Source organism: Oncorhynchus mykiss, chromosome 12 (genome assembly GCF_057628025.1).
Source record: "Oncorhynchus mykiss isolate SJ-2025 chromosome 12, ASM5762802v1, whole genome shotgun sequence".
NCBI lineage: Eukaryota > Metazoa > Chordata > Actinopteri > Salmoniformes > Salmonidae > Oncorhynchus > Oncorhynchus mykiss.
In genome coordinates, this window is record NC_143033.1 from 18,461,248 (window position 1) to 18,485,620 (window position 24,373).

Sequence of the window (24,373 nt, forward strand, 5' to 3'; positions counted from 1 at the left end):
CCATTGGTAATTAAATAATAAATACATTGTGTGTTTAAGTTAAACTGTCAATGTGTAAACATGTGACAAGGAGCAGTAAGATAAATAGATTGAACATTCATTTAAACTAATTTCTTACTGCCTTTAGACAATGTTATTAACACAGCAGTATGAGTGGTAATTCATTGGAAATTGGTTGGAAATTGTAAAACAATTTATAGTAAACCACACAAATATCATTGTCCCTGTCCAATTACTTGGGGGGGGGGGGGGGTCATCATGTCCTTTACTGGGGAATAACAAACCACAACTAAAATCAACAACTAAAACATTTGGACTACTTAAGTGCAAATGATGACTGTATTATTTTGCTATTAGACAGACTCCTGCTTCCCATGCAACAGTCAGTCAGCAATCCAGCTATGGACTTTTAAAGGCAGGCTGGTGAGCTTGACTAGGGGTGCATCTCAATAGTGAATTTCAAGTACAGTAGCTTCCTCTGCTTGTATCCTCTCTCTCATGTTCTGATCTGTAAGACCTGGATGCCTCTCTCCTCTGCAGTGGAGGTTGCTGATGGCTCAAAATATTGTCTGGAATGGAGTGAATGGAATGGTATCAAACATAATTTCCCTTAGCGGTGCAGCGGTCTCAGGCACTGCATCTCAGAGCTAGAGGTGTCACTACAGACCCTGGTTTGATTCCAAGCTGTATCACAACCGGCCGTGATTGGGAGTCCCATAGGGCGGCACACAATTGGCCCAGCGTCGTCTGGGTTAGGGTTTGGCTGGGGTAGGCCGTCATTGTAAATAAGAATTTGTTCTTAACTGGCTTGCCTAGTTAAATAAAAATTCAATTTACTCCATTCCAGCTGTTGCACTCCATTCCAGCCATCATTATGCACCATCCTCACCTCCACTGGTCTCCAGCTATCCCTATGAACAGTGAGTGGGTCACAAGAAGACGAGGTGAAAAGAGGAGGAGAGGAGATGGTGCCAATTCATCTTTAATTTATTGTGTGTGTGTGTTTTCTCTGCAAGGGATTATATGTTTACCAGTATGCCCCCTAGAGGACATAGCATACACTATAATAACACCCATATCAGTATTGTCAAAAATGATGTATATACTGACAAGATACTTGTCTCTCTGCCCTAACAACAGGAGTCGTTGTCCACAAAGCGGCACGGCGGTTGACAAGTGCCCGCAAATACATCTCTTTGGATTGGTGGATACATCTAATTATTGTAATAAAGTTTTAAATATTCAATGAGGGTTGTTGATGTCAACCACCTGTATTAAATGTAGAGAGATGCTATGCTACTAGCCTCATGTCATTAATTTGCATAGCCATCTCCAGACAACTCCGATATAATGTGTTTTCAAAAAGTGTCCGGGATGTTACGTGTCCTACTTATATCACTCATAACAACCTAAACATTACAAAACTTATATTCGATTAAATAATCCTCACGTAGCAAATAAGCCATTCTATTTTTTGTTGATAAAATTCGACACTATCATTGAACTCCATACAAAAACTCCTTGCTTAGGCAAGCGAAGGAAACTAAACAACGCCACCTTCTGGAGGAGGTAGATTTTTGTCCGAGTTGGGCCTCGCTTCACCTCTTTCTCTCTGGTATCGTCCATGCAAGTTTTTGGAAGTATGGCACTTGTGTATATTACTTAATTGACAACTTTTACTTTTACTCCACTACATTCCTAAAGAAAATATGTACTTCCTACTCCCATACATTTTGGTCATTTTCTGACAATTGAGTACTTTTTCCACCACTGAAGTATGGTACCTATGGTATAGCATATGTTCCATCATGGTAGTAGGCTATTCCATAGATTTTAAGGCAAAAGTTTGATTCAGTGAGGGATCTATTTTTTTTTCACACCAAATACAAAACATACACATATGAACAACAACTTACAGACCAACTACATCACACACGAACAACAACTTACAGACCCACATAAACAAGGACTACATCTCCTCTGCCCAGACCTGCATTGTTTATGTGGGTATGTAAGTTGTTGTTCGTATGTGATGTAGTTGGTTTACACGTTCTGATGATAAAGGGAGGTTTGTTTGTACACCTTATATTGTTCCTGGTGTAGAAAACCTTTTGGGAAAAATAAACTCCAGCACACTGGTTCTTGTAAGCTTCAGAATGCTTTATTGATTTGGAAAAGGAGCCATTCAGATTAGGCTCACAAGGGGGCATGGCACTATACAAACCATTGTTAAATATTTTGTACCATGTTCTCAGTGCTGGACAAAGTACCCAATTGTCATACTTGAGTAAAGGTAAAGATAGAATAGAAAATTCTTAATTTAATAGAAAATGAGTCAAGTAAAATTAAATGTAATTGCTAAAATATACTCCCTTATCAAAAGTAAAAGTAGAAGCATAAATAATTTCACATTCCTTATATTAAGCAAGCCAGAAGGCTTGATTTTCTTATTTTTTATTTATTTATGGATAGTCAGGGGCACACTCCAACAATCAGACATAATGTACCAATGAAGCATTTGTGTTTAGTGAGTCCACCAGATCAGAAGCAGTAGGGATGACCAGAGAAGCTCTCTTGATAAGTGTGTGAATTGGACCATTTTCCTGTCCTGCTAAGCCTTCAAAATGTATGAGTAGGCCTACTTTTGAGTGTCAGGGAAAATGTATGGAGTAAAAACAACATTATTTTCATTAGGAATGTAGGGGAGTAAAAGTTAAAGTTGTCAAAAAATGTAAAGAGTAAAGTACAGATATATCCCAAAAACGACTTAAGTAGAACTTTAAAGTATTTTTAGTTAACACCGCTTAAGGATCTCACCCTTTTTTCAATTTTCGCCTAAAATGACATGTCCAAATCTAACTAATCTAACTAATCTAACTACATGTAGCTCAGGACCTGAATCAAGGATATGCATATTCTTGATGCCATTTGAAAGGAAACACTTTGAAGTTTGTGTAAATGTGAAATTAATTTAGGAGAATATAACACATTAGATCTGGTAAAAGATTATACAATGAAAAAAACATGCGTTATTATTATTATTTTTGTACCAGAGAAAGGGCATAATGTATTATTCCAGCCCAGGTGCAATTTAGATGTTGGCCAATAGATGGCAGCAGTGTATGTGCAACGTTTTAGAATGATCCAATGAACCAGTGCATATTTCTTCAAAACGTTGTATCAAGACTGCCCAAATGTGCCTAATTGGTTTATTAATACATTTTCATAATTGTGCACTCTCCTCAAACAATAGCGTGGTATTATTTCATTGTAATAGTTACTGTAAATTGGGCAGTGCAGTTAGATGAACAAGAATTTAAGCTTTCTGCCCATGTCAGATATGTCTATGTCCAGGGAAATGTTTTCTTACCTACAACCTCATGCTAATCACATTAGCCTATGTTAGCTCAACCGACCAACGGGGGGAGAGGGGCACGGTTTACACCACTGCATGATCTTATTATTTCAACAGCAACCTGCTATAAGTATGTTTTCAGATGTGATTGCCTCAGCTCAGATGTGATTACACTTTTACTATTTAAATCAGGTGACAAATAGTGGCCCATAATGTGTAGGCTTCTCCCAAACTAGGCTAAATACATTGACAAATGCTCTCATTTGACAAAATAACTTCAAGATAATAACTAAAATCAAAGTACACTCAAATTACAGTGCGTACACAGTACACACAGTGTACAGAGGTGAGAGTGAGTGGACTATTTGGATATCGCTGTGTATTCTGGGTACAGACAGTAATTCCACGATGGCGGCGAGCAGGAGGCTGCACAAGGTACATTTCCTGATCAATCAAATTAGGATTTTCAAATATTAGATTAAAGAGAATACAACATTCAGATTGCTAAATCTCCGATAAAATTAAAAGTGTCGTTAAATTTGTTTAATTTAGCCCCACACTATTAGAAACCTCATGAATCTCCAGTAAGCGGAAAATGAAGCTAGCTAGACGTTAGCATGCTAAGCTAACCAGCTAGCAGTTTTTTGGTGATGTTTTGATGTTAGCACCGGTATATTAATATGCAAGATCCGTGTATTGTTAATATAAATTAAGTACCAATGTGTCATCAAATGTATTTAGATTGAATTCAATATTGTGTCATACATTGCGTGACGCAGGTTCAACATGATTGAACATTGTCTCAGAAAAACTTGGCTGGCTAGCTAACGCTACTAGCTGGCTAACTTGCGAACCTTAGCAAGGGAATTAATTGTGCAATGCACAGCAGTTACCTAGTTAGCTAACAGTGTGGTTCTATGAGAAAACCAGCTAGTTAGCAACTCAGGTTAATTCCGCTTATTTTTTCAATGTGTAACCGAGGAAGCTAACCAGCTAGCCAATTACATGCATTTCCTCATATTTGGTTTCTCAGTTTTTAATTGTTTTGAATAGTCATCGAATGAATCGAAAGCGAAATTGTAGAAATGTATTCTCTGCCAAGTACGTTAGCTAAGCTAGTTGAATTTCATTCATTCGACCTCAATAAACTAGCCAGCTAGCTTTATAGCCAACAGTCACATTAGCTGACCAACACTGTGTGTAAACAATCCTCCTGTTCTCAACACTGGGTGTTAACAAACTTAATCGATTAACCTAACTTTAGCTTTTTGTTTATTTGTGCCACCAGTGGTTATTTCTTAGAACGTTTTTACACAGACTTGTAAACCATGTATTTTCTCAAAACAACCGTAGGACATAGAGTAAGTCTACATTCAAGCTCAGATTTATATGGAGAGAAATTAAACCAGGAAGCTGTGTGCCCATGTTTTATTGTTATGGGTGTGTTAACTGTAATGTCCTTGTCACAATAACACACTGTAACACTACCCCCAATCTTATGATCTGTAGTGAAAGATTACCAGCCCTGGTTTGGCAGAGAGCAGTGTTCTGTAGTGAGATCAGAGTGTGAGAATGCACTGGAACACTTCCTGGGTGGGTGTCTGAGGGAAGGGATGTGGCTGCTTGGCTACCAGGATGAGAGAGAGACAGTTAAGGTGTCAGATATAGGCTCATCCCTAGTACTCGTTGTAGTCATTCGGTCTGTGTTTACCTGTGTGATTCAGTCATTGGGCTGTTTTGGCCTATCGGACACAGCTTGTTTAATGGTTACTAAGACTCAGCCAACAGACATGTTTTATCAGTCCTTTATCTCTAGTTTGATATACACCTTTCTGCTTCCCGTAGTGGTGATGTTTGTGATTAACTGTCATTAATTAGCAGTACAGGAGAACTTGTTCATTATGTTTTCTCTCTCTTTTTCAGGAACTTGATGAAATCCGCAAGTCTGGAATGAAAAATTTCCGTAACATTCAAGTGGATGAAACAAATATTTTGACTTGGCAAGGCCTCATTGTTCCAGTAAGTAGCCTAGCGGTACTACGTACTACTTTCTCCAGACAGAAAACATGAGCAGAATAACAAGGAGGACCAAGGCACTCACAGCGATATTAAAATGTATTTGTTGCTGTGACATGTTCAGCAGGACTCAGTTCGCCTTTTAACCAAACATCATTCTCTCTCTTTCTCCCCTCTAAAAGGACAACCCTCCATACGATAAAGGTGCGTTCAGGATCGAGATAATCTTCCCTGCGGAGTACCCATTCAAGCCCCCCAAGATCACGTTCAAGACGAAGATCTACCACCCCAACATCGACGAGAAGGGACAGGTGTGTCTGCCTGTGATCAGCGCAGAGAATTGGAAACCAGCCACTAAAACTGACCAAGGTACGGTGGAAAGAAGCGTGCACACACACACGGAGAGCGAGACAGAGGCAATGGACACTGGTTTTCTTCTGTAGTTATTATTTGCAATTTTTCATAATTTGTCATTGAAATGCTGTCTGAACCCTAACCCTCCAGTCTCCTCTCCCTCAGAGGCTCATATCTATTTGGCTGGAGAGGTTTCCATCCTGTATCCTAAGCCTGGTTATGGATTTCAATGTGTCTTTCTGACTTGTTTCATATGTCGTCATCCATTTTTACACCATTCTTACGGTCTCTTTTGTCCTGCTTGGCTCTTTGCAGTGATCCAGTCCCTGATCGCGCTGGTCAACGACCCCCAGCCAGAGCATCCTCTCAGGGCAGACCTAGCAGAGGAATACTCTAAGGACCGTAAAAAATTCTTTAAGAACGCAGAAGAGTTTACAAAGAAACATGGAGAAAAACGACCTATGGACTGAGAACGCAAACGTGTGACTCCCTCTTCCCTTTCTTCCCTCCCCCGGGACCCTCTCTCAACTCCTCTCTCCCCTCTTCCAAGACCACCTATACCCCTTTGTTCTTACCCCATCTCCTGAAAATGGCCCTCACACACGTACACACATCCTTCTAGCCCCCCTCCTCCTCCTGGGGCGGTATATCTCGGCTCCACTTTGCCCTGGCAACAGGACTTTGTCGTGAATCAGGCTCGTCGGTCACCTCTGGGTGTTAGCTTGTGGCTGTTACTAACTTTCTACTGATTTCTTAAATTAAATTATAAAAGTGCCAGATTTGGGCCAGAGAGAGCAACCTGTAACAGGGAGAGGAAACAAATATGTGGATAAAATGTTGTTCTGCTCATGATTTGTTCACAGAAGTGTATTGATTGCTGGAGCAGACCTGTATAAAGATTGTCGACTGTTTTGAAAGCTATTTGCTAAATGCTCAACTTGTGGTCTGTTTGCTAACCCTTTTCCTCTCACTCCTTCCCCTCACTAAAATATGTAACATAAAAAAACAACCCCAAAAGCAACTAAATGATAAACATTTAAAGCATCCAGGTTCAGGAGGTGTGTGACAAAATGTTTATTTTCTATTTCTTTTTATTGTTTTGCTTAAGTTGCACTTTGCTCTGTGGAACTAGCTTTTAAGTTCACCATAAAACTTCAGTTTGTCACCAATACGATGTTCCAGATGTTATAAAAAGGAGAAGAAAAAAATGTGTGTGAACCTTAATTGAGAAATTATCATGAAATGTTTTGTAAAGCAGATATGACACTTCCTGTAAAGGTCTGACCATGTGACAGGAAGTACCCCACTTTACACCTTTGCCCACTTGCCTTTTCCAAGAAGGGAATCGGACTATCACATCTTGTTCCCATGGAAACTGCTTATCATTCTTCCTCTGTGACTGGGGGGATGGCAAAACGTTTTCTGGGTATTGAAGTGATCAGCCCTAGAAAGGCACTGCACAAATTCACTAATCTTGTACACATATTTGTCATACAAAGGTATTTGCGAATCAGATGAGTCAATTGCAGAAATGTAGTCATTTACAAATTTGTTTAGTCATTCCACCTGACCAGTACTAGGAGAAGGAACAGCTGCCAGTGGGGAATAATAATGGCATTGGACCAGAACATTTGATTATTTTAGTAATATATGCAATTGTAAATGAAAGTTAGCCAGTAACCACCTAGAGGCAGGAGGCAGTTTCCCATCCAGTCCACAGGGATCTGTAAACACTGAAGGGTTAGGACCAATGATGTGATGAATTGGTTGACTGCCAATGAGATGCATGCAAGGTACTGAAGAGACCAGTATATGTCAGTAACACTTTTTCACCACTAGAGGACGATACTTTACAAGAGAAATGGAGCTCCTTATCCAAAGGTCTCTGGGTCTTCAATTGTTTTTAATTTAACCTTTAACTAGGCAAGTCAGTTAAGAACAAATTCTTATTTACACTGACGGCCTACCCCGGCCAAACCATAACCCGGACTATGCTGGTTCAATTGTGTGCTGCCCAATGGGTCTATCTCTGCCGGGGTTCCTCAACCGGCGACCCACAGGCCAGGTTGCCTTATTTGGCCCCCAAGGTTTTCTGAGCATAAAATTATAAAAAATAAATTGTTTATTTACATTTTTTATTGTTGGGCATAAATGACACCAGGAGATCAGCTCCAAGTGATTTTAATTTGAGATGCGTTCCCTATTCCCACGCATAATATAGAGAGAGACGTGTTCATATACAAATCTAAGCAAGGTTTGAAATTAGTGTTTTAGTCAAATATATCTTATTTGGGATTCTTCAATTTGAAGTCAAATGGTTTGTAATTATGTTCTGCGCAGATTAGTGATTCTGCGCACTGCTTTGTTCAGATCGATACCCTCACGTGTAGTAGAAACTAGTGTTGTCTTTGAAGTGAATGTGGACTCAGTTTCCCATGGTCCTCTAGTCTACATCTTCATTGGAACATTTCCATTGATGGTTTACCCCAGTCTTTTACCCAAAAGGCTCAGACTTTTATGTTTCCATCTACGGGGGCCAGCACCCGTGTCTCACTGGGCCTTTGGCTCCGGGGGACCTGCTCTAATTTGGAGACAACGCAAGGGCCTGGGTACTTTTCAACTGGCATTTATAATAATGTCTATAACTGTTAACTTTTAACACCTTCTCACAAAGCAACAGTCTTGAGTGATGCTGAGGTCGTTGAGGAGGTTCTGTGCATCACAAGTCTTTAGTGTCACTCCTGATGGAAACACAACACTACAGCCTACATTAACATAAAACGCTGACGAGCCACTAGTGTGGGAGTAAGTCTCAATGGAAAAGCACCGAAGTGAAGGGCCCGTAGGAGTTGGAGCAGCGAGGTCAGTGTGGTGACCCCTGCTGCTGATGATGAGCGACCGAGGACCATAAGGTTATGGAAAAATTCATTTACAGACAGCACCACACTATTATACTGGTGTAGTATTACATAGCTTGACCATTATGTGAATTGTCCAAAGGAAAATTAACATTTTAATAGAGCTCAATGGCAGTTGTGATATTAAATGGGATTTATTTTTGCTTTTATTTCAGTGGGTAGTCTAGATTCTACTATAGGACAGATCATTGTGGGATACAGATGAAGATGTATGTACGGAAACTTTCAGTAAACTACAAAAAGCTATATTCTGGTTGTTTGTGCATTATACCAAACCCCACGTCTTACCATGGGACAAATCTACAACCCTCATCTCTCAAATTTCTAATGTCTCCTCCTTGGCATTAGACAGAAGACTAGTGGTCAGAACACTGCTAAAAATACACCGACCAGATTCAGTTTCCTGTCTGACCATGTTAGTGGTCACAGACCCTCTCACACCTACACACACAAACCCACTGGTACTTGCCCTCTCAGTCACACAATGTCCAAAGCATAGAAGCATAATATCTAGAGCAGATCTGCCACCTGGTCTTTCCGACATGCAAAAAAATGTCCTATATGCCCTCTGTTTCTGTGGTCCCCTGACCCTCTCAGTGTAAATATAGCAGGCAGCGATTAGCTGATTATCTCCACGCCACTAAGCTGCTCCAAGTAGCCCAATTACCCTCCTAGAGACAGACAGACGGACAGATGGACAGACAGATGGACAGAATCTACCCTTTTAAGACAGACAGACGTTTTGGCACTGAGGCTGCTCCCATTCTAGTCTGGAGCCCTCAACTGCGATTTGTATTTTATCTAATTGAGACTAACCTGGATGAATAAAGGTTAGATTAGAGACATCTGTGCCAATTCTACTGGTAGTTCCATTGGTGGAATTGGATCTCTGTTCCTCTCTGTCTGACCTCTAAAAGTGCTTAACTCAGGGTTAAACTCTGTTACTGCAGTAAACCCATTATGGCAGATCAGCTGGTGGGAGACAGAGGCCTGCTGAGAGAAGAGACTCACTGGAGAGATTGGAACTGTACACTGCCAGACTTCCACCTACAACACAGCTATACAGTGGGGCAAAAAAAAAATGGGCAAAAATACCAGCAACAGTGTGTGAAAACCTTGTGAAGACTTACAGAAAACGTTTGTCCTCTGTCATTGCCAACAAAGGGTATATACAGTGCCTTGCGAAAGTATTCGGCCCCCTTGAACTTTGCGACTGTTTGCCACATTTCAGGCTTCAAACATAAAGATATAAAACTGTATTTAAATAAATAAAACTGTGTTTTTTGTGAAGAATCAACAACAAGTGGGACACAATCATGAAGTGGAACGACATTTATTGGATATTTCAAACTTTTTTGACAAATCAAAAACGGAAAACTTGGGCATGCAAAATTATTCAGCCCCCTTAATTGTATTTATCATCATTAGTCATTTAGGTCAACATTGGATCCTTCAGAGATCCTCACTGAACTTCTGGAGAGAGTTTTCTGCACTGAAAGTAAAGGGGCTGAATAATTTTGCATGCCCAAGTTTTCCGTTTTTGATTTGTTAAAAAAGTTTGAAATATTCAATATAGTCAACTTCACAGTGAATGATGGATCTTCTACACAGTCATTACATATAAAAAGTCCAATGACATTTTTGGGGAATGGAAACGTACTACAGTTATGGACATTCCCAGTCAGTTGTTAATTGAAAAGGTATTTAAGCTTTTAGTTGGGGTAGAATGATTAGTAGGAGAAAACACAAGCTGTAACGTCGCCTTGGAATCAGACAATTAGTTATTTTATTGATCAGAGATCAGTGGTTTTATTAGGGTTGATTTTTATTGAGGTTAGTGTTACAGGTAAGACTTTCGCTCCTGGTAGAAGCTGTCCCTAACCACAGATCTAGGATCAGATTATGATACCCCCAACCCCAGCCTTAACCATCAAGGGGGATACACCAACACTTGTCCCTGGACCAGTGGAAAGACATTCTACTTCTACTTTACTCCAAATTGCTCAGTTTGGGGATGAGGAGGGATCATGCTCCTCTTCTTTGGCCCTCTCTAACCGCAGAGCGGGTCACTTCCTCTCAGATGTGGGGCTCAGGTGTTTCACTTTCTGAACTGGGCGATGGGGGAGGGGACCTTGATGTCCTGCCCCCTTTCCAGCTTCTTCTCACAGTCAATCAGATAGTTGACTCCATCAACCAGCAACTGGACCAGCTCCACCTATACACACGCACCGATACACACAGTTATCAGCGGTCAAGGGGAGTTTAATCTCTAGTCCAGATAGAGATGGTTTACAGTTTCCTTCAGTTATTCATTCATTCATAGAATATCGGTTCTAGTTTTACCTCAGATTTTCCCAGACGGTCGTTGTTGGAGATATCAAAGGTGTCTCCAGTTGTGGCTGAGTCAACTCCGCCTGTCCCTCTCTTCTGCAGACGCATGTTGTCCAGGATCTTACCAAAGCGAGGGTCCTGCATGGTAAGTACAGAACTTTAATAAATGCTTTGTCTAGGGAAAGAGGGGTCAATGCACAGGGACAATCCAAGTAAAAACTTTGAGGAAAAGGAAAGAGAAAGAGAATGCGTGTGTGTTACCTTGCTGAGGTTGGGCAGTCTGATGTGCACTCCAGCCCTGAGTCCAGTACCCAGGTTAGAGGGACAGGTCAGGATGTATCCCAGGCGCTCGTTCCACATGAACTCCCAGCCTCTCTCCTGGATCAGCTTCTCCACCTAGAGGATGGGGGGCCACATTAATGATCTACTGTACATGTATATTATAGACAAAAGGGTGCTATCTACAACATAAAATGGTTATTCAGCTATCCTCATAGGAGAACCCTTCAAATAACCCCTTTTGGTTCCAGGTAGTATTACCTGGAACCAAAAATGGTTCTACCTGGAACCAAAAAGGGTTCTCCTATGGGGACAGCCGAAGAGCCCTTTTGGAACCCTTTTTTAAGAGTGTACAGACAAGCATCATTACATGTGACATGTAAATGTAAATTACCTGTTGGAGTCCTCTGCAGAACCTCTCGAACACTCTCTTCATGTTTCCTCCCTTCTCCATGGAGATGACCCTGGTGTGGTCCTCCTCATTGACCCAGATCAAGAAGGTCTTCTCATTGTTGTGCCTGGAGAGAAAGAACACATTCCTAAGAATCTAGAAACATTTGTTGGTTGCATTGATTGTCAACTTCTGTGATCACAGCACACACATGCTGGTTAGAGGATTCTGCTGATGAGAGCCTTGTAGACCCTACCAGAGGCCCCTGCCGTCGGGCCATGAAATGCACACGTCAACAAGGGGGGGACAGGCTTGTCAAACAGGAAGTGGTCCTACAGGGGAGAGGAGAGAGAAGGAGGAGGAGGAGGAGAGGGAGGGGAAGAGGAAGAGGAGGAAGATAAGGAGGTGGTCACGGAAATGGGAATTCAGGGCTAGGACATTGATGTAATGACACTTTGGGGAGAAGAGGACGAGAGGAGGAGGATGAAGAGTAGTCAGAGGAAGAGACCTTTCCCAATGCCATAATGGTATGGAAACATGGTTCTGCTCTCTACTGGTCTTACCAGGTGCCCCTAATCACCGATAGTACGATCTCTACAGCTATTACGATACAAGACAGTGCTACAGGTTTTTAAATCTACAGGGACAGGGTTGGGCTCTCTACTACTCTGGCCTTACCAGTTTCTTAGTACTAAGTCTCTCTACAGGTAGTGTAGTTTTGGGGACATGGGTTGGCTCTCTACTACTCTGGTCTTACCAGATGCCCCTGGCATCAGGCCAGTCACGGGCCATGAAGGCAGAGGTCAGCAGAGGAGAGACGGGCTTGTCGAACAGGAAATGCTCCTGAGGCAACGTGAGGTTCAGAGTACAAAGGTTAATGAGACTGAAAGTTAAAGATCAAGACTAGTGTAATCTCTCCCAAAGATTACCTCTATTTCCAATCTTAATCTTAGCCGTTAGGATTAAACGCAAAGTCACCCCAGTCTGTCTAGACTGAGTGGATTAACTGGGTAAGACCCTTTTTTCCACTGTGCTAAACTTCATTAAATCATTGGTAGGCCTACCACTGGGGAATGAAGACAAATTAGTGCAATTAAAAACCATGTCCTCAAATGAGTCGGGTCCAATAAAAGTCATGAAACAATGTTGTCACTACAGTCTAGGTTCCAGTTGCACTATTTCAGCATAATCCTCACAACAATCCCTGCCATTAGCATGGCAATATAAGTAGACATTATCATGGATATGAGGAATCCCATATGCAGTCAGATTATGATAATACATGTATGTACATTTTGGGATAAGAGGCGAAGAGAGACAGACAAAGAGGAAGAGAGAGAGGGGGATGCAGAGAGATAGAGAGATACAGACAGATGGACAGACAGACCCACAGACAGAAAGATAGATAGGTAGATTAGATAGATAGATCGATAGATAGAGAAACGTCCTCTGAGTGTCTCACATCAATAAGCTGCTGCTGCTCCTTCTCCGTCATGTCTCCCAGGCTGTAGTAACGTCCGGCCAGATCACCCTTCAGGCCGGCCAGGGCCTGAACGGTCACACGCTCTACCTCACGGCGCTCCGAGCGGGAGCAGCACGGGGGCAGGCTCAGACCACGGATACTACGGCCTGTACGCACGCGAGACGACAGAACGTATTTCTCATCAAACATACCGTTGGTGATCTGAGGAGAAGGAGGGTTATCAGTAAATCGGAGAATAATGGACTATCTCATGTAGTGTGTAGAGGTTACTGGAGGTGTGTGTGTGTTACCTTGGACGCGTCCAGATCAGTGGGGTGTTTCATTGTTTTGGGGTCGTAGCCATTGTGTCGGTCTTTGATGACGGGGTCAAATATATCAGCAAACACCTGCAGAGGACAGGATGAACAGTTAACCAAAAGGAGATACCTCCTTCAAAATATAGAAAAAAACACACAAACTCAAGCACACATACAGTACCTCGTAGCTCTCCTCGTCCCCAGCCACCATGCCAACAGTCTTAATGAACGGGTGGCCAGGGTTGTCCACTCCGGTCTGGATGCACTGGTCCAGGCTCCAGTTGTTAGGGGTCACCTTGTCTCTCAGCTTACCGTAGATAGCAGGGGTCAGGGAGTGCGCCATGCAGTTATTGTGCCTCCTCAGGTCAGGATAGTCAGCGCTGGGGATGATGGGAAAAGTAGTTTTCATTTGAAACATAGACATTCCAAATGAATTATCTGTCTGTATAGGATGTGCACTGTGAAGGACATTTCAAATAGGGTTTGATTATGGACACACCCCTTGCCAAGAGGGCTGCGGTTTTAGATGTAATGTGGATGTTGTTTATTTGGACAGGTACATATTAATTGGTTGTTTGATTGATTGAGACAAGTAGAGGAAGTTATTTTAGAGTGTTGGTGATCTGTCTAATCTATGGCTCAAGCCTTAGTTCCTGATCTGGTCTCCCCTTGACTCCTGTCCCTGTCCCTGTCCCTGTGTGTGTGTGTGTGTGTGTGTGTGTGTGTGTTTACTAAATGTGAATGTCAGAAAGAGCGTGAAGGAGGTGACTGGCAACACTTGTATCTACTAAGGTTTCATTCCCCGCCCCTCTACCTTAGACTTACATTTGGACTGCACACTGGGTGTCAGATTATAGTTGTTCCTATTCAATCGATGCAGCTATCCTAGGCCCAACACCTGTATTCCAAATGAATTATCCGTCTGTATAGGATGGCCGTGCCAGGATGGCCGTCCACAGTCCATTAGAGGCCATGTTGTTTGTAGTCCTACCTGGGTGGATAGAGCTTCCTCCTCTCCTCAGCGGACAGGATGTTGCTGTCGGTCATCAGGTAGCCGGTTGCCATGGTGCCTACTCCCAGGCTGGCCAACAGCACGGCCGTGTTACGGCCGGACATCATTCTTGTGAAGGAGGTCGCCATCTTGGACAGTTCAGAGGTCAGAATCAGGTCAACTGGGGGAGAGAGAGAGAGGAATTAGGGAAGAAGAGAGACAAGAAAAAATTTACACATTTCAAAGGTTTTACTTCTTAAAAATTCTTAAATATGTATTTATCTATGCATTAGTTTCTTTGTGTGTATGTCCTTCACATCAGGTGAGCTGTGGGAAGAATCTCCTCCTACAGAACAATACACTTCCTACCTTTAGCCCATTGGCCACTACCTTTTGTCTATGAAATACAGACTGTGGATGCTGCAACTCAAACTTACTTCATGTCCTCAGTTGAGTTACAATGCACTTCCAGTTGGTTGATTGTACTGTATTCAATTGTATCGTAACAAGTCCATTTTTTAAATGTTTTATATCTTATAGAGTAGATGTAGGTCGTGGATAACGAGCTTACAGTATGAGACGGGAGTATCAGCAGATGGCTGATTAAGCTCAGTTTCCTAAACTGGCCTCACAGGATGGCCTCTTAGCAAGCACAATCTGGCCGCCACCATCAAGGAGGAGTAGGTAGGATGAAGTTGCCCCTATACACTGATCTTAGGTCACCAAGATAAAATTACATTTGGTTTTGCCCCTGCCCGAACAAGTTATTCCTCTCAGTATGTCCTGTGACTAAAATCTAAATGTGAAAGCTTGTCCTTCACCGCAGTGCAGAGGACAGAGAGAGAGGGAAAGCTGTCTTAAAATAGAGAGGTCTACTGTATTTAGGTCTGTAGAGGTCTAGTAGAGGTCTATTCACTAATCCCTGTCAGAGCGGAAACAAAAGCTGGGATTGACTTCCTGTCTTGATTATCATTCTACACATCTATTCCATCATGATCTGCAGTCGTCAGTTGACTTGGTTCCATGCGATTGTTCTTCATTAAGAATACAGGAAGAGTACTATTCCATCAGATCATCAGTTGGCTGCAAAGCTAATGATCCACCCTCTCTGCTCTATGATCCATATCAAGGAAAACTACATGCATATCAGTGTCTGGACACAAGGTAACATCTCTGGGTCATTTAAACTCTATTGACATCAAAGTTGTGGCTGTGTTTTCCTTGATACAGCATGACTAGAACCCACTAGATGGCTGAGGAGTCAGAATGGAGGAGGCTGTCAGCACTGCAAATAAATTATTATTTATAGAAATCTGGAGGAGAGAAACAGTGCCAGATGGGTCTAATGCCAAGACCGCTCTTTCTGGAATCAAAACACCACAGGCCTCGTGTTCTGTTCTGCTCTGATATTCTGAACCAGCCACAGTCTCTCGAGACAGGACACAGGCCAAGACAAAGACAGTGGGATGGGAAAGGAAGAAAGAGAGAGAGAGAGACACACACACACACACAGCGAGAAAGAGATACAGAGAGTTATAGAGACAGAGAAAGAGATTGAGAGATAAGTGAGACAGAAAGAGAGAGATGAGGGAGAGATGGAAAATAAGAGGTGGAAAAGATGAACACAGAGACGTAGAAAGAGAAAGGGGGGCTACAGCCCTGACAGCAAAGACCAGTGAATCAGTGATAAGGTTATGTCAGAAACAGCAACTTTCTGGTATGACAGGCCTATATGGTGGTTTAAAGGCAGCCATCAGTCAGTCACATTGGATTGTAATGCTTTAAAGCCAGGATTACTACAGATCTAGGATCAGTTTATTATCCTCCCCCAATTCTAATCATCAGGGGGAGAAACGTAAAACTGACCTTAGATCAGTGTCGAGAAGGAACTTTCATCCCTACTAGCCAATATGGAGAGGAGTGTTAACACTGTCACACTTAATTGAATTAATTGTATTTTTTTTCTTCCGGGAGGGGGGGGGGGGGGGGGGGGACTGTGGGAGGGGCCTCGAATGGTTGAGGGACAGCTATTGGGGAACTGTGGGGGGATCTTGGAGGGTTCGGGTTTTACAAGATTGTGATCATGAAAAGGGAAACTATGACATATATTTTATATCACTATCATGCACGCGCACTCTCACACATAAGGATGGCTCTGTTGCAGAAAGACTGATACATGTTTGATAGTGTCTTGATGCTGTATTGTTTGTTCTTCATGTTCTAATACTTCTGTGTTACCCCTTCCTTGTGTTTTTTGTCATTAATAATTGTAAAAAAAACAACAACAAAAAACAACAAAAACACTGCTTGAGTATTTAATATGTGGGGATGTAGTGAACAGACATAATACTACTTCTTTGTAAAGCTCTCAAAATGATGCATTATCTCGAGTCATGAAGCAGTTACTGACAGTTAATAATGAATATAAGGATTAAGTATCACTATGAACATGCTCTGCCCTCCTTTAGAACATCAGACTAGACCAGGGCTCTCCAACCCTGTTCCTGGAGAGCTACCTACCATCCTGTAGGTTTTCACTCCAACCCTGTTCCTGGAGAGCTGCCTACCATCCTGTAGGTTTTCACTCCAACCCTGTTCCTGGAGAGCTACCTACCATCCTGTAGGTTTTCACTCCAACCCTGTTCCTGGAGAGCTACCTACCATCCTGTAGGTTTTCACTCCAACCCTGTTCCTGGAGAGCTGCCTACCATCCTGTAGGTTTTCACTCCAACCCTGTTCCTGGAGAGCTACCTACCATCCTGTAGGTTTTCACTCCAACCCTGTTCCTGGAGAGCTGCCTACCATCCTGTAGGTTTTCACTCCAACCCTGTTCCTGGAGAGCTGCCTACCATCCTGTAGGTTTTCACTCCAACCCTGTTCCTGGAGAGCTGCCTACCATCCTGTAGGTTTTCACTCCAACCCTGTTCCTGGAGAGCTGCCTACCATCCTGTAGGTTTTCACTCCAACCCTGTTCCTGGAGAGCTGCCTACCATCCTGTAGGTTTTCACTCCAACCCTGTTCCTGGAGAGCTGCCTACCATCCTGTAGGTTTTCACTCCAACCCTGTTCCTGGAGAGCTGCCTACCATCCTGTAGGTTTTCACTCCAACCCTGTTCCTGGAGAGCTGCCTACCATCCTGTAGGTTTTCACTCCAACCCTGTTCCTGGAGAGCTGCCTACCATCCTGTAGGTTTTCACTCCAACCCTGTTCCTGGAGAGCTGCCTACCATCCTGTAGGTTTTCACTCCAACCCTGTTCCTGGAGAGCTACCTACCATCCTGTAGGTTTTCACTCCAACCCTGTTCCTGGAGAGCTGCCTACCATCCTGTAGGTTTTCACACCAACCCTGTTCCTGGAGAGCTACCTACCATTCTGTAGGTTTTCATTCCAACTCTAATCTAGCGCACTTGATTCTAATAATTAGCTGGTTGATAAAATGAATCAAGTTAGTTACAACTGGGGTTGGAGTGAAAACCTACAGGATGGTAGGTAGCTCTCCAGGAACAGGGTTGGAGTGAAAACCAACAGGAGGGTAGTTCTCCAGGAACAGGGTTGAAGCAAAAACCTACAGGAAGATAACTCTCCAGGAACAGGGTTGGAGTGAAAACCTACAGGATGATAGCTCTCCAGGAACAGGGTTGGAGCGAAAAACCTACAGGAGGGTAGCTCTCCAGGAACAGGGTTGGAGCGAAAACCTACAGGAGGATAGCTCTCCAGGAACAGGGTTGGAGGGAAACCTACAGGAGGATAGCTCTCCAGGAACAGGGTTGGAACGAAAACCTACAGGAGGATAGCTCTCCAGGAACAGGGTTGGAGCGAAAACCTACAGGAGGATAGCTCTCCAGGAACAGGGTTGGAGCGAAAACCTACAGGAGGATAGCTCTCCAGGAACAGGGTTGGAGCGAAAACCTACAGGAGGATAGCTCTCCAGGAACAGGGTTGGAGCGAAAACCTACAGGATAGCTCTCCAGGAACAGGGTTGGAGAGCCCTGGTCTAGACTATGTAGACCAGTCTACATTTCAACACCAAAAGGCTCCTGTTCTGTTCAACAAATATCATGTCAGTCTTACAATGATAGTGACTATATCAGCAAAATCTTATTAAAATATGCAGAAGGAAACATTAACTTCAAATCTGTCTGTAGTTCTCAAGGTGGGAGGGAGGGGCTCTCACCAAAGTAATTTAGATTTGAACAACTACTTGGCTTCATCTACCATTTTAAAATGTATCAAGTATCTAACTTAAAACAGTTTGTTAATGTCCCCCCTTCCAGAATGAATGAGAGATAGAGGAGAGCTATAGAGAGAGGAATCATAGAGAGTACAGTACCTGTTTCACTGCCGGTATACCTCCCTGCTATAGAATCCTCTTTCAGGAGTCTTTTTCTCTATTTCTCATCCCACACTCCGCCCACTAATGTGGGATTAGGACCTGTGCTTTAAACCAATTAAAAATTCAGAATTTACGCTGTAGGCCAATGGGGAGATAAGAACCTGTGCTGCTGACCAATCGTATTTTTATTCCTCGTGCAACACCTTGGACGGTCCTTGCTCTGCTGTCTGTCTTGACCTTGTTCTTTCCTTAATCTTTACTAGAGGTAACCCCCGCTCCCACACACACAATGAAAATTGTATTTCCATTGTGAATTCAATTCATATATTGACAGGCTATATCATAGAATTTTATCACGTCAGTGCATCTGTTAGATACTAATGCATATAACATAGAGGGATTTGATCAATTAGAGGCACGTGTGAAAGTGAAACCATTGTTGAAATAGGCTACTATAAAAGACAGAGATAATGGGAAGTCGAATGAGAGATCAAAATATGATTTTTATTTGTCAAATGCACCAAATACAACAGGTGTAGTAGACCTTACTGTGAAGTGTAGTAGACCTTACCGTGAAGTGTAGTAGACCTTACCATGAAGTGTAGTAGACCTTACCGTGAAGTGTAGTAGACCTTACCATGAAGTGTAGTAGACCTTACCGTGAAGTGTAGTAGACCTTACCGTGAAGTGTAGTAGACCTTACCGTGAAGTGTAGTAGACCTTACCGTGAAGTGTAGTAGACCTTACCGTGAAGTGTAGTAGACCTTACCGTGAAGTGTAGTAGACCTTACCGTGAAATGTAGTAGACCTTACCATGAAGTGTAGTAGACCTTACCGTGAAGTGTAGTAGACCTTACCGTGAAGTGTAGTAGACCTTACCATGAAGTGTAGTAGACCTTACCGTGAAGTGTAGTAGACCTTACCATGAAGTGTAGTAGACCTTACCATGAAGTGTAGTAGACCTTACCATGAAGTGTAGTAGACCTTACCGTGAAGTGTAGTAGACCTTACCATGAAGTGTAGTAGACCTTACCATGAAGTGTAGTAGACCTTACCGTGAAGTGTAGTAGACCTTACCATGAAGTGTAGTAGACCTTACCGTGAAGTGTAGTAGACCTTACCATGAAGTGTAGTAGACCTTACCGTAAAATGTAGTAGACCTTACCATGAAGTGTAGTAGACCTTACCATGAAGTGTAGTAGACCTTACCATGAAGTGTAGTAGACCTTACCGTGAAGTGTAGTAGACCTTACCATGAAGTGTAGTAGACCTTACCGTGAAGTGTAGTAGACCTTACCATGAAGTGTAGTAGACCTTACCATGAAGTGTAGTAGACCTTACCGTGAAGTGTAGTAGACCTTACCATGAAGTGTAGTAGACCTTACCGTGAAGTGTAGTAGACCTTACCATGAAGTGTAGTAGACCTTACCGTGAAGTGTAGTAGACCTTACCGTGAAATGCAGATGGCTATTCATGCTCTGTTGGAAGACCCTACGTTTTGCAGAGTGTGTTTTTAGAGACAGATGGGACTTTTGCAGAAAGTACAGACTGGCTCATCAGATATAGATTAACAAAACACATTTCATTAGATTTTTGCTAGTGTTTAAGACCTACATTAAAAAGGCAAACATGCCATTCCGGTGCACATCTAAGTGCTTTCCACCATCAGGTTTTGGCAATGGACACTTTTCAGCGGGAGTTTGCCGATCAGCATCTCACAGGTCTTGATGAGCCTGTGGTTTTATATTCACACATTCGGACATTCAACAGACATTCAACAAACATTCATCAGACATTCAACAGACATTCGCCAAAAGCCATGTAAAATGTAAAAATCAATAACTAATTCACCGTTTGTCACAGAATGATCAAACTAGATATGATTTATTCTATAAATGTCTAGCATATTTTTACAACCTTTGTTTTGAGTAGAAATTCCAGTTGGAAATACATAAAATATATAAAATTGAATTTAAAGCAGTATAAAAAATCATTAACTTATTCACAGTTTGTCACAGAAACATCAAACTAAGTAAATGTATTCTATAAATGTCTAGCATACTTTTACAACCTTTATTTTGAGGAAATATTCCAGTTTTGACTTGATAGAAATACATAAAATCTGTCAAATGTAATTTTAAACTGTATAAATCAGTAACTAATTCACTGTTTGTCACAGAAACATCAAACTAGATATGATTTATTCTATAAATGTCTAGCATACTTTTACAACTTTTGTTTTGAGTAAAAAAATTCCGTTTTGATTTGATAGAGGGCATGTAGTCCGTCTAAAGGGTGTGTGGTCAAAGTTCTAACCAGTCTGTTATACCCTATTAGAAGCGGCCTGGCATACACTTCTGCATCTTCAGTCATATTAAAATAGATAACTGGAATAAACTACGGGATGAAGGGGTCAGGCCTGACTAACAAAGACAGGTGGATGGACCAAGAGGATCAACATGGACATTCCACAGGGCCACAGAAGGTACAGAAGGTCACAGTGGAGATAAGGAAAGCTAAGATTGAACCATAACATACACTACCGTGCAAAAGTTTGGGGCCAATTAGAAATGTTCTTGTTTTCAACAGTGAAGAGGCCACTCCGGGATGTTGGCCTTCTAGGCAGAATTACAAAGAAAAAGCCATATCTCAGACTGGCCAATAAAAATAAAAGATTAAGATGGGCAAAAGAACAGACACTAGACAGAGATTTGGCTTTTTCTTTGAAACTCTACCTAAAAGGCCAGCAACCCGGAGTCTTCTCTTCACTGTTGACGTTGAGACTGGTGTTTTGGGGATACTCTATTTAATGAAGCTGCCAGTTGAGGACTTGTGAAGCGTCTGTTTCTCAAACTAGACACTCTCATGTACTTGTCCTCTTGCTCAGTTGTGCACCAGGGCCTCCAACTCCTCTTTCTATTCTGGTTAGAGCCAGTTTGCGCTGTTCTGTGAAGGCAGTAGTACACAGCATTGTATGAGATCTTCAGTTTCTTGGCAATTTCTCGCATGGAATAGCCTTCATTTCTCAGAACAAGAATAGACTGACGAGTTTCAGAAGAAAGTTATTTGTTTCTGGCCATTTTGAGCCTGTAATCAAACCCACAAATGTTGATGCTCCAGATACTCAACTAGTCTAAAGAAGGCCAGTTTTATTGCTTCTTTAATCAGGACAACAGTTTTCAGCTGTGCTAACATAATTGCAAAATGATCAATTTGCCTTTTAAAATGATAAACTTGGATTAGCTAACAAAACATGCCATTGGAACACAGGAGTGATGGTTGCTGATAATGGGCCCCTGTACACCTATGTAGATATTCCATTAAAAATCAGCCCTTTCCAGCTCCAATAGTAATTTATAACATTAACAATGTCTACACTGTATTTCTGATCAATTTGATGTTATTTTAATTGTGCTTATCTTTCAAAAACAAGGAAATTGACCGTAAACTTTAGAATGTTAGTGTAAATTAGCATGAGTATTGAAAGATAACAGAGGGTGGATAACACAAAAAAGCACTAATATAAGAAGTGGACGGTACATGTTTTGTTTTTGGGCTGAATGTATACATTATGATTTGCTTCTGAACTGTATGTGAACCCTTCTGCAATCTACTGGCACTGACCATTAAAAACTAGGACTTCAACCAGGCTGTCCCTATGCTATTGGCTCTCTTTCTCTCTTAAACTGCTAGCACAATGTCTACGTGAAAATGTGTTTTTTCAGAAAAAATAATGAAAAAATAATAAACTGGCTCAAATCAGCTCTACATAATTCAGCAGGGAGGTGAGCAACTACCACACATTATATTCATTATACCAGTGTAGAAACTACGTAATACCTACATATGGTAATACCTACATAGGTATTACCATATCCCTTTCAATTCACATTACTTGCAGAAATAACTATTTGCAAACCTTGTAAAACGTCCAGAAAGACAGTGGTCTTAGAAGGGTATTTATACTTTAAAATGCATATTTTATGTGAATGGATGTAGATGAAAGAATTCTGCCAGTGTTTTAATGTCCTATTTTCATATATTTTTTATTTTTTCTTTACCTCCAACTCTATATATCCGAGTGAGCCTATGAGGACCTTGGGGATCAGATTTACCATTATACCCATTGATCAAACGTATGTGTCACGCCCTGACCTTGGAGATCCTTTTTATGTCTCTATTTTGGTTTGGTCAGGGTTTGAGTTGGGGTGGGCATTTCTATGTTTTGTGTTTCTATGATTTTCTCTCTCTATGTTTTGGCCGGGTATGGTTCTCAATCAGGGACAGCTGTCTATCATTGTCTCTGATTGGGAAACATACTTAGGTACCCTTTTTCCCACCTGTGTTTGTGGGAAGTTGACTTTGTTTAGGGCACATAGCCTTTGAGCTTCACAGTTTGGTTTTGTAGTGTGTATTGTTTTGTTTGGCGTCATATTGAGTTAATAAAGAAAATGTACCCTCACCACGCTGCACCTCGGTCCAGTCCTTTCAACAGCCGTGACAGAACTTCCCACCACCAAAGGACTAAGCTGCGTGTCCAGGAGAGGCAGCCCCCCCCAAAAAAATAAAATTGGAGGGGGCACACGGGACGGTCGGCGGAGCCGAGAATGGAACCAGAGCCATTTGGGGTGAAATTGGAGGTGAGCAAAGGGAGCGAAGCAGAAACAGTGAAGGAGTTGATGGGGAGATTGGAGGAGAGAGCTATGAGAGAGCTGCTGTGTTGGTGCATGAGGCACGACATTCGCCCTACGGAGCGTGTCCTCGATTTGATGTCACCTGAGTCAGCTCTCCATACTCGTCCTGAGGTGCGTGCTAGCCGTCTGATGAAGACTGTGCCAGCCCCACGCACCAGGCCTTCTGTGCGCCTCCCCAGCCCTGCACGTCTTGTGCCTGCTTGGCGCTCCAGACCTCCAGTGCGCCTCCACAGCCCAGTGAGTCCTGCGCCGGCTCTAGGCACGGTTTCCCCAGTTTGCCAGGAGAACCCAGTGCGGCCTGTTCCAGCTCCCTGCACGTGCCCGGGCTAAAGTGGGCATGCAGCCAAGATTTACCATTATACCCATTGATCAAACGTATGTGTCACGCCCTGACCTTGGAGATCATTTTTATGTCTCTATTTTGGTTTGGTCATGGCGTGAGTTGGGGTGGGCATTTCTATGTTTTGTGTTTCTATGATTTTCTATCTCTATGTTTTGGCCGGGTATGGTTCTCAATCAGGGACAGCTGTCTATCGTTGTCTCTGATTGGGAACCATACTTAGGTACCCTTTTTCCCACCTGTGTTTGTGGGAAGTTGACTTTGTTTAGGGCACATAGCCTTTGAGCTTCACAGTTTGGTTTTGTAGTGTGTATTGTTTTGTTTGGCGTCATATTGATAAAGAAAATGTACCCTCCCCACGCTGCACCTCGGTCCACTCCTTTCAACAGCCGTGACAGTATGACAGCCAGACACTGTTCGAAAGGAGTTGTTTATCTACACTCAGTTGACACTTTATTATGTTCACCACACTATTCACTAAAATAAATTGCTCCTACATACACCAAGTCCCGTGGTCTTGCCTTGCTAGACACTAAAGCATGCAGAGAAGTATTCAGGTATTCTGTTACTGTTTGTTTGAACTTTAGAATGTGC

The 24,373-nt window shown here is 42.3% G+C and overlaps 2 protein-coding genes across 2 annotated transcripts; one reads left to right on the forward strand and one right to left on the reverse strand.

Moving 5' to 3' along the window:
- Positions 1-3,467: 3,467 nt before the first annotated feature.
- LOC110537101 (ubiquitin-conjugating enzyme E2 L3) lies at positions 3,468-6,779 on the forward strand. The gene is made up of 4 exons (XM_021622870.2): positions 3,468-3,790; positions 5,279-5,374; positions 5,554-5,740; positions 6,041-6,779. The coding sequence occupies exons 1-4, from the start codon at positions 3,764-3,766 to the stop codon at positions 6,193-6,195; spliced, it is 465 nt and encodes a 154-aa protein (XP_021478545.1). The 5' UTR covers positions 3,468-3,763; the 3' UTR covers positions 6,196-6,779.
- Positions 6,780-10,406: 3,627 nt separating this feature from the next.
- LOC110537102 (creatine kinase S-type, mitochondrial) lies at positions 10,407-18,974 on the reverse strand. The gene is made up of 10 exons (XM_021622871.3): positions 18,743-18,974; positions 14,415-14,595; positions 13,605-13,803; positions 13,418-13,513; positions 13,107-13,328; positions 12,402-12,487; positions 11,648-11,771; positions 11,236-11,370; positions 10,987-11,112; positions 10,407-10,858 (listed from the first exon to the last, which is right to left on the reverse strand). Exons 2-10 carry the CDS (start codon positions 14,561-14,563, stop codon positions 10,742-10,744), a joined length of 1,254 nt encoding a protein of 417 aa, XP_021478546.1. The 5' UTR covers positions 14,564-14,595; positions 18,743-18,974; the 3' UTR covers positions 10,407-10,741.
- Positions 18,975-24,373: the final 5,399 nt, after the last annotated feature.

What these genes read in the sequence shown, in the direction of transcription:
- LOC110537101 (XM_021622870.2), top strand. Translation starts at nt 3,764, where the DNA reads ATGGCGGCGAGCAGGAGGCTGCACAAG. An exon ending in CGAGCAGGAGGCTGCACAAG is followed by an intron (nt 3,791 to 5,278) that starts GTACATTTCCTG and finishes TCTCTTTTTCAG; the next exon opens with GAACTTGATGAAATCCGCAA. An exon ending in GGCAAGGCCTCATTGTTCCA is followed by an intron (nt 5,375 to 5,553) that starts GTAAGTAGCCTA and finishes CCCCTCTAAAAG; the next exon opens with GACAACCCTCCATACGATAA.
- LOC110537102 (XM_021622871.3), bottom strand. Translation starts at nt 14,563, where the DNA reads ATGGCGACCTCCTTCACAAGAATGATGTCCGGCCGTAACACGGCCGTG. An exon ending in CCTGATGCCAGGGGCATCTG is followed by an intron (nt 11,772 to 12,401) that starts GTAAGACCAGAG and finishes CTTTCTCTCCAG; the next exon opens with GCACAACAATGAGAAGACCT. An exon ending in GACTGCCCAACCTCAGCAAG is followed by an intron (nt 11,113 to 11,235) that starts GTAACACACACG and finishes CTTACCATGCAG; the next exon opens with GACCCTCGCTTTGGTAAGAT.